This window comes from Phyllopteryx taeniolatus, chromosome 1 (genome assembly GCF_024500385.1).
Source record: "Phyllopteryx taeniolatus isolate TA_2022b chromosome 1, UOR_Ptae_1.2, whole genome shotgun sequence".
In the NCBI taxonomy this organism is placed as follows: domain Eukaryota; kingdom Metazoa; phylum Chordata; class Actinopteri; order Syngnathiformes; family Syngnathidae; genus Phyllopteryx; species Phyllopteryx taeniolatus.
This window is the reverse complement of record NC_084502.1, coordinates 2,959,391-2,975,000: the sequence shown is the minus strand read 5'-3', so window position 1 is coordinate 2,975,000 and position 15,610 is coordinate 2,959,391. Positions and strand designations below refer to the sequence as shown.

Genomic DNA, 15,610 nt, shown 5'->3' with positions numbered 1-15,610 from the left:
CATCTTACCTTTGTGGCTGACACGCTCCCTTCTGCATCAAAGTACTGCAGCTATCCATTTTTAACAAAATAAGCTAACTCAAATGTATTTAACCTATATATTTTCACTCGTTATTGTAAAAAAAACATCAAGACTTTGAATCTCGAGGAGACGTAATGCTGCTGTGTAGAGGAGGCGGAGTTTTACAACACTTCTCAGACAGTATAAGTGTCCAAGAGAGTTAATAGATTTGTTCTAAAGCTATTTTCAAGATGTTCAATTGATATAATGCGTAAAAATAACAGGCGACGTGGGGACAGATCAATAGTATTGATTTGTGAAAAATACGAAGATGACCATACATACACGGTTTCCGCTTGACTGGCCGAGCCATGCAAATTGATGGCTCATTTTGTGTTAAACTGCTGAGCATTTAAATAGTGACTTATTTTCACATTATCTGTAAAGAAAAACAATTTATAATATTTGTGTGGAAGTTGACGAAAGTTATTGCTGGGGGCAAAAACCTGCTGGAAAAAAAAAACTGTTACTATCTAAGCTTGTTTGACATCAGGAGAAATAAATTAAATCTAATAGCAGGAAAAAAAACAAAAAGCAACACTTGTTTTGAATTAAAAAAAAAAAAAACTAACAAAAAACCTGAGATTTCATTTTAAGGCCTTATCACCCAGCCCCAGAGTAAAACAATCCTCCATGCCCACAAACGCAAACACGCACACACAGGCATACCCGATGGAGTGCTCAAAGCGGTTGTGGGACGCACCAGGGAAAACAAAGTAGGTCGCTCCCAACTGTTTGATATTTCGGAGTCTCTGGAACTGTGGCGTGTCGATGATTTTGACAAGAAGCGGGTGGAGCTCCATGTGCCCATGGATGGGATCGTTAAACACCTGGCAGTAGGCAGGACAGCAAACACACAACCAGCAAGTTACTTGATAATTACACTTGTGCAATAATCCATCTCTCTGGGAAAAAAAAAAACTAAACAAAAACAACAACAAACAAAACAAACCAACAAAAAAATCTACGAAGCAAGCATTTTCTCCTCTGGCACAGTGTCTGACATGAGTCCTTTAACAAATGTTTGGCCGTGATTTTATTTGCACTGTTACGTAATCAAATGAGTCAACTTTCATTAGCGAGAAAAATGTGACAGGCAGACACTTCATTTAAGGTTATGATTTCACAGCAATATCATATGGTACTGTCCTGGTTTCGACATGTCACACTCTTCCTCTTTGTCCATTGCTTCACTCCTGCTTTCACTTCCTTGCAGTGTATCCGACAAGCCCAACTTGATTGTAAGTTTCGTTTTTGTATTGGTTATTTAAGTGCTTGAAACTGAAGTGTGAGCATAAACCTTATTTGTTTGAGGACCCTCTTCTATGTGCCACAACTTGCCCAGGCTGTGCAGGAACCGCAGTTTGTCACCAAGAGGCCTTGACAAAGATTTAAAAAAAAAAAAAAACAATCAAAAGTTGTTACAAATAGATTGAAAGAAAAGCAGCATAGGGGTTCATTAGGTAGACCGCCCATAATCTACAGAAGAGATCCTCAAAATGTAGGAGTACCACTCGTGCTACATGTTTCAAAATGTGCACATTATATAACTTATATGTAATGTGCCTTTAACTTTTTTCCCCATCCAGTACAGTAAAGTAAAGTTTGTTTGTATTTAACTTTTACCTCATTCACTGCTGTGGACATTTATATTTGTCAACTGGAATCCAAATGTTTATTTCCACAGACGTAGAACCACGTGGCGTGGAAGAGGTTCTCGTCCAGCTTCTTGCTGAAATTCATGTTTGCAACTCGGCTTGTCGCGTCAATTATGAGGGCCAGAAATGCCAAAATGTTGGCAGTCCGCACGTTTGGGCACCTCACACTCGAAAAAGATATTATACGTATGATATGATATATCATGAGAAACGATGGCAAAGTTCATGGAGTGAATTAGGAAGGCCATGTGAAAAAGCCACTGGCATTAGACTCCAGCCATGCGGCGAGTCAGCGTCGCTCATGGCGCATTACTTACTTGTATATCTGGAAATAAATTATTTTGATATCAAAAGCACTTTCTCAGTCATTTTTGTTATGTTAGAGTTTGAAGTGTCACAAAAGCAAAACATATTAGCGTCAAACTCAGTGTACTGCTTGACATGTTTTTGTTTGTTTTTTTTTAAACAAAAAAGCAAAATTTCTCCGTTTTTTGATCAGAAACCGTTGTACCATGAACGCAACCGATTTTCAACTACTGATTACTAAAGAATGGAAAAATCAAGACTCCTCTTTCTTTTGTTACATTTGTTGCTTATATTGTCACAGGACACAATATCCAAAGAGGTGTAAGAGAAAAAAGTTAGAGAACCACTTATCTACACCACATTCAAGAGCGGCATCTTAACTTGAAGTTGTTTTTTTTCTTTTATGTTCCATGTTTTGGATTCTGGGTGGTGTGCCTAATGTTGTGACTGGAAGTTTGTTTTCTGAGATAGGACAGGACAGTCTGATAGACAGATAAACAGAAAGAACACTTTGCCCATTCAGTTTGTTGAGGGGGGAAAAAAAATAAAAATACCTTACTTTATGCCCATCTTCTCCAGGTCCTGCTCCTTGAGATATCGCAGTGCGACACCATATACTTTATGTTCTGACCACAAAAAAAAAAACAAAAAAAAAAAACTTGCATTATTGTCGGCATTATTAACCAGCATGCAATTGTGAGCTCAAGTCTCAAAGCAAACATAGCATTGCAATTGCATGACACCAACCTCTAAAAACAGATTGCCACTCTCCAAGACCTTCTCCTTGAAGGTACTGGCAGGTTTCTTCTATTCCCCAATGGGAGAAGTCCGAGTCTGGCGGACGCTCCACTGACGCTCTCTTCTCCGGCGTTTGGGAAGCCAAGACTCTTTCACGGCTCGCCATGTTGACACAAACCAATGAGCACTAATATTTGGGATGCGTTAAACTAGTAGGGTGGCACCAATTCAACCCACAGAGACGGTGACGGTCACGACATCCAAGAATGAAGATGAGCTCCGAGGGACCGATAGCTTAAAAGAATCGGGCGCTCATGATAAACACCCCGGGTTCCTGTTTTGTACTTTTTGCCATGCCAAGCGCGGACGACTCACCAAGTGTTTGCAGTCCGGTTAGTGTTTTCAAAATAATAAACATCGACGTTTCCCAAAGTGTTTTTGAATTCAAAAACATATCATAGCGTTGCAATTAAACACGTTTGATTATGTTGTATTATACTGTTAGAAGTCTATAACTTTACGTTTCACACGAAATATTGCACTTGACAAAACTGGTAAATTTGAATGTGCTGTGCTTTATTTTGACCAATAGTATCTGCTATTTCCGGTTTATAACTTTCATATACCGGACAACTTTATTCAGAGTGTTTGTCATTGGCTTAATATGCGATGGGCGGAGCCAGACATAAGAAACAGGACACGTTTAATGACGTATCCTATTCGTATTTGATATACTACAATAAAAAATACACGGAACCTTTTATGGTATGTGACCATTTTTCATTTTCTGCAAATAAATGCTCTCAAGGAGAATATTTGTACAGTTTTTGGAATTTGAGCGATATGTTGAAATATCCCCCGGGGGTGGATGAGATTCGCCCGGAGTTCCTCAAGGCTCTGGATGTTGTAGGGCTGTCCTGGTTGACACGCCTCTGCAACATCGCGTGGACATCGGGGACAGTGCCTCTGGATTGGCAGACTGGGGAGGTGGTCCCCCTTTTTAAGAGGGATCACACTCCTCAGCCTCCCTGGTAAAGTCTATTCAGGGGTGCTGGAGAGGATGGTCCGTCGGGAAGTCGAATCTCAGATTCAGGAGGAACAGTGTGGTTTTCGTCCTGGCCGTGGAACAGTGGACCAGCTCTACACCCTTGGCAGGGTCCTCGAGTGTGAATGGGAGTTCACCCAACCAGTCTACATGTGTTTTTTCGACTTGGAGAAGGCGTTCGACCGTGTCCCTCAGGGGGTCCTGTGGGGGGTTCTTCGGGAGTATGGGGTACCGAGCCCCCTGATACGGGCTGTTCGGTCCCTGTACGACCGGAGTGAGAGTTTGTTCTGCATATCCGGCAGTAAGTCGGACTCGTTTCCGGTGAGGGTTGGACTCCGCCAAAGCTGCCCCAAGTGGAGGCTCTCCCTGAGAGATAGGGTGAGAAGCTCGGTCATCCGGGAGGATCTCAGAGTAGAGCCGCTGCTCCTTCACATCGAGAGGAGCCAGATGAGGTGGCTGGGGCATCTGATTCGGATGCCTCCCGGACGCTTTCCAGGTGAGGTGTTTCGGACACGTCCCACCGGGAGGAGACCCAGGACACGCTGGGGAGACTACATCCTTCGGGTGGCCTGGGAACGCCTTGGGATCCCCCCGGAAGAGATGGATGAAGTGGCTGGGGAGAGGGAAGTCTGGGCGTCCCTGCTAAAGCTACTGCGCCCGCGAGCCGACCTCGGATAAGCGGTAGAAAATGGATGGATGGATGTTGAGATGTAGTAAAAACCAAAACCAAAATGACAATGTACAAAACAGACATATCAGGTTTGGTTGGTGAATCTAAATATGTGAGGCTAGCGACAGACTGCGGCGACTTTGAAAATTTTTTAAAAATCGGTTTTTAGTATGTTTTCTATCAGTTTTGTTTTATTTGGCTGAATGTGAGCAAAGGATGTAGCCCTCTCTACTTCTGAAAGCAATTACCGTGTACCATCAACAAACTAGACTTTACACCGATTTTATCGGCTGATCGGTATCGGCCGATATTTAGCATTTTATGCTGATCGGCTTTAACGTCATAATTCGCCGAAAGGCTAGTTTATATTGAGCCTTGTCTCGTGTCTTTTGACATAGTACTGTAAATATCTGACGGTTATTAAAAGTTATTTAAAAAAATAAAATAAAAACGTCGGCGGTGTGGAACAGACAAGACGTCGGACGATCATTGGGCTTCATCTTGTCAACTCAAATGCGACCGGATACACTCGTTACCGTGGCGACGACAACAAGAGTGCAGCGCGCCGACGGTATTATAAGGACAAAATGGGGGAAAACGTTCGTTTAAGGCTTGCGTGAGGTATGTTCACGTACTTTTGATATGACACGGCTCGCGAGCAGTCAACAAAAACTTATGTAGCCTAGCAAGCGAGTGGTAGCACGAAGGGGTGGACGTAAACATGCCGCCGTTCTGTTGAATCATGCGCTAAGGTTTCGGTGTGGAGTGAAGTAATTTAATTAAAACTAAAGTAATTTAATTACAGGAAGTTAGCACCCATTATTTCTATCATGTAATGTTGGTTTGACCTGACTGATTAGAATACATGACCTGACTAGCGCCGTGATTTCCAACCTTTATGGAGCCAAGGCACATATTTTACAATTGAAAAATCTCACGCCACACCAACAAACAAAAATGTCACAAAAAGTGGATATATTAATTACTGTATTTACGTCCTGCCATCTCATAGAAGACCATTCATTTCTTCTGTCTGTCACTATGCCTCACTGGCATAAATAGAGGAACAAAGATACATTATTGATTGTAAATATACTTTTTTTGAGAAATTAAGTACACAAGTACATACAGTAAATGAACAGGTAATTTCAATAGACATTCCTCCATCTTGTGATTGGATCGTTGATCGTTTTTTTAAACTCACTGATCAGTGATCGGCCCCCAAAATCCTGATCGTGTAAAGCCTACAACAAACACCAGTGAGCCTCTCCCATTAGCATTCATTCCCCTTAAACTTTGCACACTGAACCCTCTCAAACATGTTACTGTAAAGGTCCAATGTGCTAAACAAACAGACTATGGCCAGAATACTTAATCTGTCCTTTATTCACAAATATGAAAAAAAACACTTATCATAGAAACAGCACAATCGACAATAATCATATGAATACACACACACCCACACTAAATTATACAGCTCAAAAATGCCTCAGGTTTGGGGAAATGGTGCATGTTCGTTCAGGACCTCTATTGCTGCAAGAAAAAAAAAGTGGCATGAGACCTACATCCAATAGTACAAATAAATATACATTCTATTCTGTAAAATCCAAACTGCTGTCACACAGCAATGAAGTGTCTTTGTCACCTTGGCCTTCTGGCTCTGCACAGGGACATAGAGTTTAAACTCTGCTGGGAGCTCATCCTCGGAGTAGAGCCTGTCTGAGAAATACACCCTCCTAATACGACAGTTGGCATGGATCTGAAAGACAAATGGTCACATATTAGTATCTATTCGAAGAACTACACAAGCTGTATGTAAACCCACCTTTGCATGGTTTGTTGACTTTGAAAATGCATTTGACTGGGTTAACAGGGATCTGCTTCCTTTTAAACATTTGGAAGTAGTGGTAAATGGTCAATTTTACCAAGGAATTCAGACCTTGTATAATAATCTAGCTGCCTGTGGTGGAATTCATGATATGTTTACTGACTGGTTTGACACACCCTTTTGGAGTTCCATCCATCCATCCCTCGATCCATGTTCTACCGCTTATCCGAGGTCTGGTCGCGGGGGCAGTAGCTTTAGCAGGGATGCCCAGACTTCCCTCTCCCCAGCCACTTCATCCAGCTCTTCCGGGAGGATCCCGAGGCGTTCCCGGGCCAGCCGAAAGACATAGTCTCTCCAGGGTGTCGTGGGTCGTCCCCGGGGTCTCCTCCCGGTGGGAGGTGCCCGGAACACCTCACTGAGGAGGCGTCCGGGAGGCATCCGAATCAGATGCCCCAGCCACCTCATCTGGCTCTCGATGAGAAGGAGAAGCAGTTCTACTCTGAGATCCTCCCGGATGACCGAGCTTCTCACCCTATCTCTAAGGGAGAGCCCTGACACCCTGCGGAGGAAACTCATTTCAAGCCGCTTGTATCCGGGATCTTGTTCTTTCGGTCACGACCCACAGCTCGTGACCATAGGTGAGGGTAGGAACATAGATCGACCGGTAAACAGAGAGCTTCACCTTTCGGCTTAGCTCCTTCTTTACCACAACGGACCGATACAAAGTCCGCATCACTGCAGACGCTGCACCGATCCGCCTGTCGATCTCCTGTTCCATTCTTCCCTCACTCGTGAACAAGACCCCAAGATACTTGAACTCCTCCATACTTGAACTCCTCCACAGGATCTCATCCCTGACCTGGAGAGGGCACGCCACCCTTTTCCGACTGAGGACCATGGTCTCAGATTTGGAGGAGCCGATTCTCATCCCAGCCGCTTCACACTCGGCTGCGAACCACTCCAGTAAGAGTTAGAGATCCCGGCTTGATGAAGCCAACACAACCACATCATCTGCAAAAAGCAGAGATGCAATTCTGAGGCCACCAAACCGGACCCCCTCTACGCCTCGGTTGCGCCTTGAAATTCTATCCATAAAAGTTATGAACATAATCGGTGACAAAAGGCAGCGTTGGCGGAGTCCAACCCTCACCGGAAACGAGTCCAACTTCCTGCCGGATATGCGGACCAAACTCTGACACCCGTCGTACGGGGACCGAACAGCCCGTATCAAGGGGTTCCGTACACCGTATTCCCCAAGCGCCCCCCACAGAACTCCACGAGGGACACGGTCGAACGCCTTCTCCAAATCCACAAAACACGAGGACCCTGCCGAGGGTTTAGAGCTGGTCCACTGTTCCACGGCCAGGATGAAAACCACACTGCTCCTCCTGAGTCTGAGATTCGACTTCCCGACGGACCCTCTCCTCCAGGACCCCTGAATAGACCTTACCAGGGAGGCTGAGGAGTGTGAGCCCCCTGTAGTTGGAACACAACCTCCGGTCCCCCTTCTTAAAAAGGGGGACCACCACCCCAGACTGCCAATCCAGACGCACTGTCCCCGATGTCCACACGATGTTGTAGAGGCGTGTCATCCAGGACAGCCCTACAACATCCAGAGGCTTTAGGAACTCCGAGCGAATCTCATCCACTCCCGGGGCCTTGCCACCGAGGAGCTTTTAACCACCTCGGTGACCTCAACCCCAGAGATAGGAGAGCCCTCCTCAGAGAACCCAGACTCTGCTTCCTCATGGGAAGGCGTGTTGGTGGCATTGGGGAGGTCTTCGAAGTATTCTCCCCACCGACTCACAACGTCCCGAGTCGAGGTCAGCAGCGCCCCATCCCCACTATACACAATGTTGATGGTGCACTGCTTTCCCCTCCTGAGACGCCGGACCAGAAACCGCCCGGAAGTCTTTTTCCATGGCCTCACCGAACTCCTCCTACGCCCGAGTTTTTGCTTCAGCAACCATCAAAGCTGCATTCCGCTTGGCCAGCCGGTACCTATCAGCTGCCTCAGGAGTCCCACAGGCCAAAAAAGCCCGATAGGACTCCTTCTTAAGCTTGACGGCCTCCCTCACCGTTGGTGTCCACCAACGGGTTCGGGGATTGCTGCCACTACAGGCACCGACCACCTTACGGCCACAGCTCCGGGCGGCCGCCTCAGCCATGGAGGCCGCAAGTCCGATGACACGACCACAAAGTCGATCATTGACTATATCTCGTCGGAACTTCTTGACCTCGTACACCAGCTCAGGCTCCTTCCCTGCCAGAGAGGTGACATTCCACGTCCCCAGCGCCAGTTTCTGGAGCCGGGGATCGGCTCGCCAAGGTCCCTGCCTTCGGCCTCCGCCCAGCTCGCACTGCACCAGACCCCTATGGCCCCTCCCACAGGTGGTGAGCCCATGGAAAAGGGGACCCACATTACCCTTTCGAGCTGCGCCCGGCTGGGCCCCATGGGTGCAGGCCCGGCCACCAGGCGCTCGCCTTCGAGCCCCACCTCCAGGCCTGGCTCCAGAGGGGGGCCCCGGTGACCTGCGTCTGGCCAAGGGAAAACGTCCCCTTTTGGAGTTAAGCAACATAATGTCCATTTCTCAACTCTATTAGATTTATTTTTGAATAAATTAGTTCTAGAGATAAAGGGAGCTTATTTAGGTTGATTTTGGTTAAAATCCAAATTTGTATGCTGATCAAGGAAAAGAATCATGTTTTAAGTAATCATTTAATAACGTTATTTTTCACACACGTATCATGGCTATAAAAAGTCTACACACCCCTGTTCAAATGGCAGGTTTTTGTGATCTAAAAAAAAAACCTGAGAAACGAGCTAACACTTACTGACTGTTCACAAATCCCGTCACTCAAGCCCCAGTATTGCAACTTTGGTTGAATTCCAAATGTTACCACTTGTGTTAAATTTTATACAACTCGTGCAGCAGGTTACTAGGTTGTAAATGTTGAGCAAATAGCACCGGGTGGCTGCAAACTCACCTGCACACGCAACGTCTCAATATAATTGGTTCCGTAGGCTCTCCTGGTGAAGTCTGACAGGTTGAACTGGATCTGGTTCCAGCCATCGTCAAGTCTCATCGGCATGGTGCAGATGAACGGCTTCACTCGCGTCGTGCTCTGGTAGTTACTCGCCCGAAACCGCCGTCGAACATTTTTATCATCTAACACCTGAAAGGAGAAATGCGGGCACGGCTTTAGCGTCGATGCGGCCTTTCCATTATTGACACACACAAAGTCCTCGTATCTGTACCTGGACTTCGAAGGTGAAATACTTTTTTAAGTTTTTGATGATCATCACAAGAAAAGGCAACTTGATGCCCAGCGTCTTCTTTGGGTCAGCTGGGCAGGTTATATAGGTAGTACTGTAGGGAGTTAAAAAAAATGTAAAAAAAAAAAGTGACAGAAGAATGTCAAAAAGAACTGACACATACTTTAGGCGTGCAGTACTGGTCTGAAGATGACTTCAAAAGTGGACACACACCTGACGTTTGTCCCTTCGACCTCCAACACCAGTGAATGAATGTCATTATCGGTAATTCGCTTGATATGACCGTTCCTTACCTGGTAAACAACGGGGAAAAAAATTGTTTCCTTGTCATAAAACATATATTTGAAAATTCAGCACTGATCAGTGTTCGAGAAAAAAAAATAGACTACAAACAGCATCATGAAGAGTTAACTTTTTTTTTTTTTTTACCATTAACTATTAACAAACTACAATAATTACAGCTCATCCTAGCATTAGACTGGAAAGCACAATGAGGCTACCGACGGATTAAAATAGTCTATTTACCTTTTTATCCCATATCTGAAGAGGTTTGCTACCGATACTATACAATAGAGAAAGAAATCCACTTTGGAATGTGTTTTTGAACATGTTTTTCGCGTGCGGTCCTCTGTCGTAATGGACGAGATTATCCAGCTACGGCAACACGCTCCACTTTTGTTGTGTTTCCGTCCCCGCCGCTTCCGTGTAATGCGACGAAAGCGTTCCGTTGTCGAAAAGTCAAAGTCTTAAAAAACGAAAAATAATTAGCTGGAAGAAAAAAACGAAACATCAGCAAGCCTCGCCGTATTCTGGTATAGCAACGTATTTCTCTTTCAAATGAACAAAAACCCTGCTGTTGCTAGGAACAAAATGTCTATTAAGACGTGTTCCATCCGGATTTTTATTGTTGACGCGCTTAAATCTCCAGGGAAACCATAGATATTTTGGTAACACTAAATTTCAGCTCCATGCTGACGGCGACGCTAAGGTCAGGCCCGTGTGTGTTGGCGTCAAGAAAACCAAAAGAAAAGAAAAAAAAAGAAGAAAAAACAAAAGACCAAGGATGCTGGTCATACGGTTGCGTAAAACTCCATACAATTACGACGAGGGAACTGAAACGTTCACGTTTTTTCTTAGTGTTTTTTTTAATGTTGTGTATTGGTAGCATACGCGTTGGCTTGACAAAACAGTAATCATCATGGAAATAGGTTGAAAATGTAGCAAGTTACGACTTCATTTCAATGTCCATGCATTGCCTTCCATGGGAGCGATGACCTTCCCAACATGGCTCCAAGCGACGTGCAGACTAAAGTGTTCGCCATATTGAAACGGGAGTCTCCACTGCAGGTTGTCCATGTCAATAAATGCTCTGCGACTGACTGGAGACCAGTTCAGGGTGGAGTCCGCCTTTCGCCCGAAGTCAGCTGGGATAGGCTCCAGCGCCCCGTGACCCTAACTAGGATAAGTGATGTTGGAAATGGATGGTTTCCACTGCATTCATTTCTATTGAGATTTTTTGTAATTTTAAGTAAAACAAATCACAACTCGTTGAATTTTTAAGCAATTTTCATGCGGGTTAGACAATAAAATCACCAGTGTGCATTGAAAATGTTTTTTTTTTTTCACACATCCATTTTCAGATATTCTTCAGCTCTCTAAGAATCGTCTTTATTTGCCAAGTATGTGAAAAACACACAAGGAATTTGTCTCCGGTAGTTGGAGCCGCTCTAGTATGACAACAGACAGCTATTTGACAGAAAATACTTTTGGGACATAAAAACACACTACGGAGAGTCACTGAGCAATAAAAGGTTACCAATTATGTGGCAATGCCGATACTTTTTTTTTTTTACAATTGTGCAAATGATGCAGAGTCCTCTTAGAGCAGTTTGAAATGACTAATAGAGCAATAGTCAGGTACAGTGACCTTTGTGCAAATGGCGCAGAAACTTCAAGAAATTGAAGCAGTTTAATATAATATAATCTGGAACAATGTCAATTGTGCAAATGGTGCAGAATGGCCAGTATTGGTCAACCACAGATATGCAAGTAGTGCAGCGTGGCGAGACTACTACTGTGAGTGCACGAATAATGTATAATTGGCCCGAGAGATATATGACAACAATCTCAAGACAAACTCGGCAGCATGCTACAATGAAATTGTAAGTTATCTGTTTAAGAAGTTAATGGAAAGAGGGAAGAAACTGTTGGAATGTCTGCTTGTTTTAGTTTGCATTGCTCGATAGTGCCTACCTGAGGGAAGGAGCTGGAAGAGCTGATGACCAGGATGTGGAGGGTCCAAGAGGATTTTGAATCCTCTTGTCTTAGTTTTGGCAGCGTGCAAGTCCTCAAGGGCGGGTACGGTGGTACCGACAATTATTCCGGCAGTTGATGTTGGTCTCCCACTTCAGGTCCTGAGAGACTGTAATTCCCAGGAAATTGAAGGTCTCGACGGTTGACACATGGCAGTTGGACAGCGTAAGGGGCAGCTGCGGTGAAGGATTGCCTCCTGAAGTCCACGATCATCTCTACAGTCTTGAGCGTGTTCAGCTACAAGTTGTGTCGGCCGCACCACAGCTCCACTTCCTGTCATCTAAAGTAAACATAAAATGCACTTTTTAAAACATCATAAAATGCATTATTATTATTATTATAAGTAGTAGTAGTATTATGATTATCATAATTATTAGTTCACATCATGTCTTACCTACATCGAGGAGTTTCCCCTCTTTCATGTTTAAGATCATCAAACAAATGTAATTATCAGACAAACATCCATCCCATCCATCCATTTTCTTTACCGCTTATCCTCACGAGGGTCGCGGGCCGTGCCGGCCAGACAAAAATAACCCAAGCAAATGTAAAATTTACTCTCAAAATGGTGATTCTATTTATGATGGACAAAAGAAATTCAACATTATTTAATCCTATGTAAAGAAGTACTTGCCCCTTGTTAAATCATGGATTAACTGTGGCTATTCACATTTTTTAGAAAGTTGTGTTCATTTTCTCTGACCACACCAAAGCCTGATTACCTCCAGACTTCCAAACTCTTATGACTCATTAGACCCGACAATCAGAATCAAAATCAGAATCATCTTTATTTGCCAAGTATGTCCAAAAAACACACCAGGAATTTGTCTCCGGTAGTTGGAGCCGCTCTAGTACGACAACAGACAGTCAATTGACAGAGAACACTTTGTGACAAAGACATTGACGAAAGAACAGTCACTGAGCAATAAAGGGTTAATAGTTATTTGGTAATGCCGGTAAAAAATTTTTATTGACAATTGTACAAAGATGCAGAGTCATCTAGCACTTAGAGCAGTTTGAATGACTAATATAGCAATAGTCCGGTGCAATGACCATTGTGCAAAGGGCGCCGAGACTTCAAGGAGTGTATGCAGTTTAAAGTGATGAGTAGCGTGATAATCTGGGACAATGTTGATTGTGCAAATGTTGCAGATACTCCACAGTCAGTCTGCAAATGGAGCAGATGCTACTCTGGCATGTGTGGCCAGTATTGGTCAACAACAGATATGCAAATAGGGCAGTGTGGCGAGACTACTACAGTGAGTGCACGAGTAATATATAATTGGCCACACAGAAATGTGACGACGAACTCAAGTAAAAAAAAAAAATTGCCAGCATGTTGCAATAGAGTTGTAGGTTACGTGTTTAAGAAGTTGATTGCAAGAGGGAAGAAGCTGTTGGAATGTCTGCTAGTTCTAGTTTGCATTGATCGGTAGCGCCTACCTGAGGGAAGGAACTGGAAGAGCTGGTGACCGGGATGTGGAGGGTCCGAGAGGATTTTGCACGCTCTTGTCTTAGTTCTGGCAGCGTGCAAGTCCTCAAGGGTGGGTAGGGGTTACCGACAATCCTTTCAGCAGTTTTGATTGTCCGTTGCAGTCGGAGTTTGTCGTTTTTTGTAGCAGCACCAAACCAGACTGATGGAAGAACACAGGACTGATTCGATGACCGCTGTGTAGAACTGCCTCAGCAGCTCCCGTGGCAGGCCGTGCTTTCTCAGAAGCCGCAGGAAGTACATCCTCTGCTGGGCCTTTTTGAGGACGGAGTTGATGTTGGTTGCCCAGTTCAGGTCCTGAGAGACTGTAATTTCCAGGAACTTGAAGGTCTCGACGGTTGACACAAGGCAGCTAGAGAACATGAGGGGCAGCTGTGGCGAAGGATGCCTCCTGAAGTCCACGATCATCTCTACAGTCTAGAGCATGTAAAGCTCCAGGTTGTGTCGGCCGCACCGCAGCTCCAGCCACTCCGCTTCCTGTCGATATGCAGACTCGTCACCGTCCTTGATGAGGCCGATGACAGTGGTGTCATCTGGAAACTTGAGGAGTTTGACAGCCGGGTGCGCTGAGGTGCAGTCGTTCGTGTAGAGAGAGAAGAGCAGCGGAGAGAGGACACAACCTTGGGGCGCCCCAGTGCTGATGCTGGGTGTGGATGAGGTGGTCTCTCCCAGCCTCACCTGCTGTGTCCTGCCCGTCAGGAAGCTGTAAATCCACTGGCAGATGGCAGGTGAGACGCTGAGCTGGAGAAGCTTGGATGAAAGGAGTTCAGGGAGGATGGTGTTGAACGCTGAGCTGAAGTCCACGAACAGGATCCTCGCGTAGGTCCCTGCACTGTCGAGGTGTTCAAGGATGAAGTGCAGTCCCATGTTGACAGGCTAACTGCAGGGGGTCCAGCAGGGGACGTGTGACACTCTTGAGGTGGTCCAGCATGAGGCGTTCAAAGGACTTCATGACCACAGATGTCAAGGCGACAGGCCTGTAGTCATTTAGACCCGAGATTGCAGGTTTCTTGGGGACTGGAATGATGGTGGAGCGTTTGAAACAAGATGGTACTCCGCACAGTTCCAGAGATCTATTGAAGATCTGAGTGAAGACTGGCACGAGCTGGTCCGCGCAGACTTTGAGGCAGGATGGGGACACATGGTCTGGGCCTGCCGCTTTGTTAATATTTTGTTGTTTGAAGATGCGTCTCACATCCTTTTCGTGGATGGTAAATGCAGAAGTCAGAGGTGTGATTGTAGTCGGGGGTGCGGCCGGATGGGTGTGGGGTGTGAAAGTGTCCTTTTCAAATCTGCAGTTGAAGGTATTCAAGTCGTCGGCTAGTGTGCTATTGTTCTCAGCTTGGGGGGATCGTCGCTTGTAATTAGTCAGCGATTGGAATGCATGCCAGACTGATTTAGAGTCGTTAGCGCTAAACTGTTTTTCCAACTTTGCTGCATAGTTCCTCTTTGCAATGTTAATTTCTTTAGTCAGCAGGTTTCTAGCGCGATTATACACGGCCCTGTCCTCGCTCTGATATGCGTCCTCCTTAGCTTGGCGAAGCTGCTTAAGTTTGGCAGTGAACCATGGCTTGTTGTTGTTGAAAGTGCGAATTGACTTTGTTGGTACACACACCTCTTCACAGAAACTGATATAGGATGTGACAGTGTCCGTATATTCAGTCTGTGCAGTCTAAACAGCTTTGAAGTTCCATCTTTGCTTCATTGGTCAACATTTTCACTGTTTTCACTGAAGGCTTCGGGCATTTAAGGCTTCGGGCATTTAAGTTCTTGCCTGTACGTCGGTATTAAATGAATTAGGCAGTGATCAGGCGAGCCCAGGGCTGCACGAGGTATAGCACGGTATGCGTTTTTTACCGTAGTATAGCAGTGGTCTAAAATGCTACTGATACTTCACAAACCATGGGTTAATGCTAAAAATGTGGGATTGTGGAACCATGCGGCACGGTGGACTGGTTTGCACATCTGCCTCGCAGTACTGAGGACCTGGGTTAAAATCCGGCCCCACCTGTGTGGAGTTTGCATGTTCTCCCCGTGCCTGTGTGGGTTTTCTCCAGGTACTCTGGTTTCCTCCCGCATCCCAAAAACATCCATGATAGGTTAATTGAAGACTCTAAATTGCCTGTAAGTGTGAATGGTTGTTTATATGTGCCCTGCGATTGGCTGGCGAGCAATTCAGGGTATACACCGCCTCTCGCCCGAAGTCAGCTGGGATAGGCTTCC

General features: G+C 45.3%; 2 protein-coding genes and 1 long non-coding RNA gene across 5 annotated transcripts in view; all 3 read right to left on the bottom strand.

Moving 5' to 3' along the window:
* Nucleotides 1-3,081, bottom strand: part of samhd1 (SAM domain and HD domain 1) — a 33,543-nt gene extending 30,462 nt beyond the window's left edge. For 2 of the 3 annotated variants that reach the window (XM_061748509.1, XM_061748588.1), the window contains exons 1-4: nt 2,772-3,081; nt 2,584-2,650; nt 1,361-1,439; nt 730-890 (exon numbers count right to left, since the gene is read on the bottom strand). In XM_061748509.1, the coding sequence (XP_061604493.1) occupies nt 730-890; nt 1,361-1,439; nt 2,584-2,650; nt 2,772-2,928 (464 nt within the window). In that variant the 5' untranslated portion in view covers nt 2,929-3,081. Of the gene's footprint in view, nt 1-729; nt 891-1,360; nt 1,440-2,578; nt 2,651-2,771 lie in introns of all 3 variants that reach the window. The other variant, XM_061748664.1, reaches the window with a different exon arrangement.
* A 2,762-nt stretch (nt 3,082-5,843) lies between these two features.
* cfap20 (cilia and flagella associated protein 20) lies at nt 5,844-10,440 on the bottom strand. The gene is made up of 6 exons (XM_061748773.1): nt 10,108-10,440; nt 9,796-9,875; nt 9,565-9,676; nt 9,294-9,482; nt 6,123-6,236; nt 5,844-6,010 (listed from the first exon to the last, which is right to left on the bottom strand). The coding sequence occupies exons 1-6, from the start codon at nt 10,189-10,191 to the stop codon at nt 6,005-6,007; spliced, it is 585 nt and encodes a 194-aa protein (XP_061604757.1). The 5' UTR covers nt 10,192-10,440; the 3' UTR covers nt 5,844-6,004.
* A 453-nt stretch (nt 10,441-10,893) lies between these two features.
* On the bottom strand, nt 10,894-15,013 carry LOC133465768 (uncharacterized). The gene is made up of 3 exons (XR_009784760.1): nt 13,339-15,013; nt 11,836-12,175; nt 10,894-11,038 (listed from the first exon to the last, which is right to left on the bottom strand). It is a non-coding gene; the product is annotated as an uncharacterized LOC133465768 (long non-coding RNA).
* Nucleotides 15,014-15,610: the final 597 nt, after the last annotated feature.

What these genes read in the sequence shown, in the direction of transcription:
- cfap20 (XM_061748773.1), bottom strand. Translation starts at nt 10,191, where the DNA reads ATGTTCAAAAACACATTCCAAAGTGGATTTCTTTCTCTATTGTATAGT. An exon ending in ATTTCACCTTCGAAGTCCAG is followed by an intron (nt 9,483 to 9,564) that starts GTACAGATACGA and finishes TTCTCCTTTCAG; the next exon opens with GTGTTAGATGATAAAAATGT. An exon ending in TTGAGACGTTGCGTGTGCAG is followed by an intron (nt 6,237 to 9,293) that starts GTGAGTTTGCAG and finishes TTTGTCTTTCAG; the next exon opens with ATCCATGCCAACTGTCGTAT.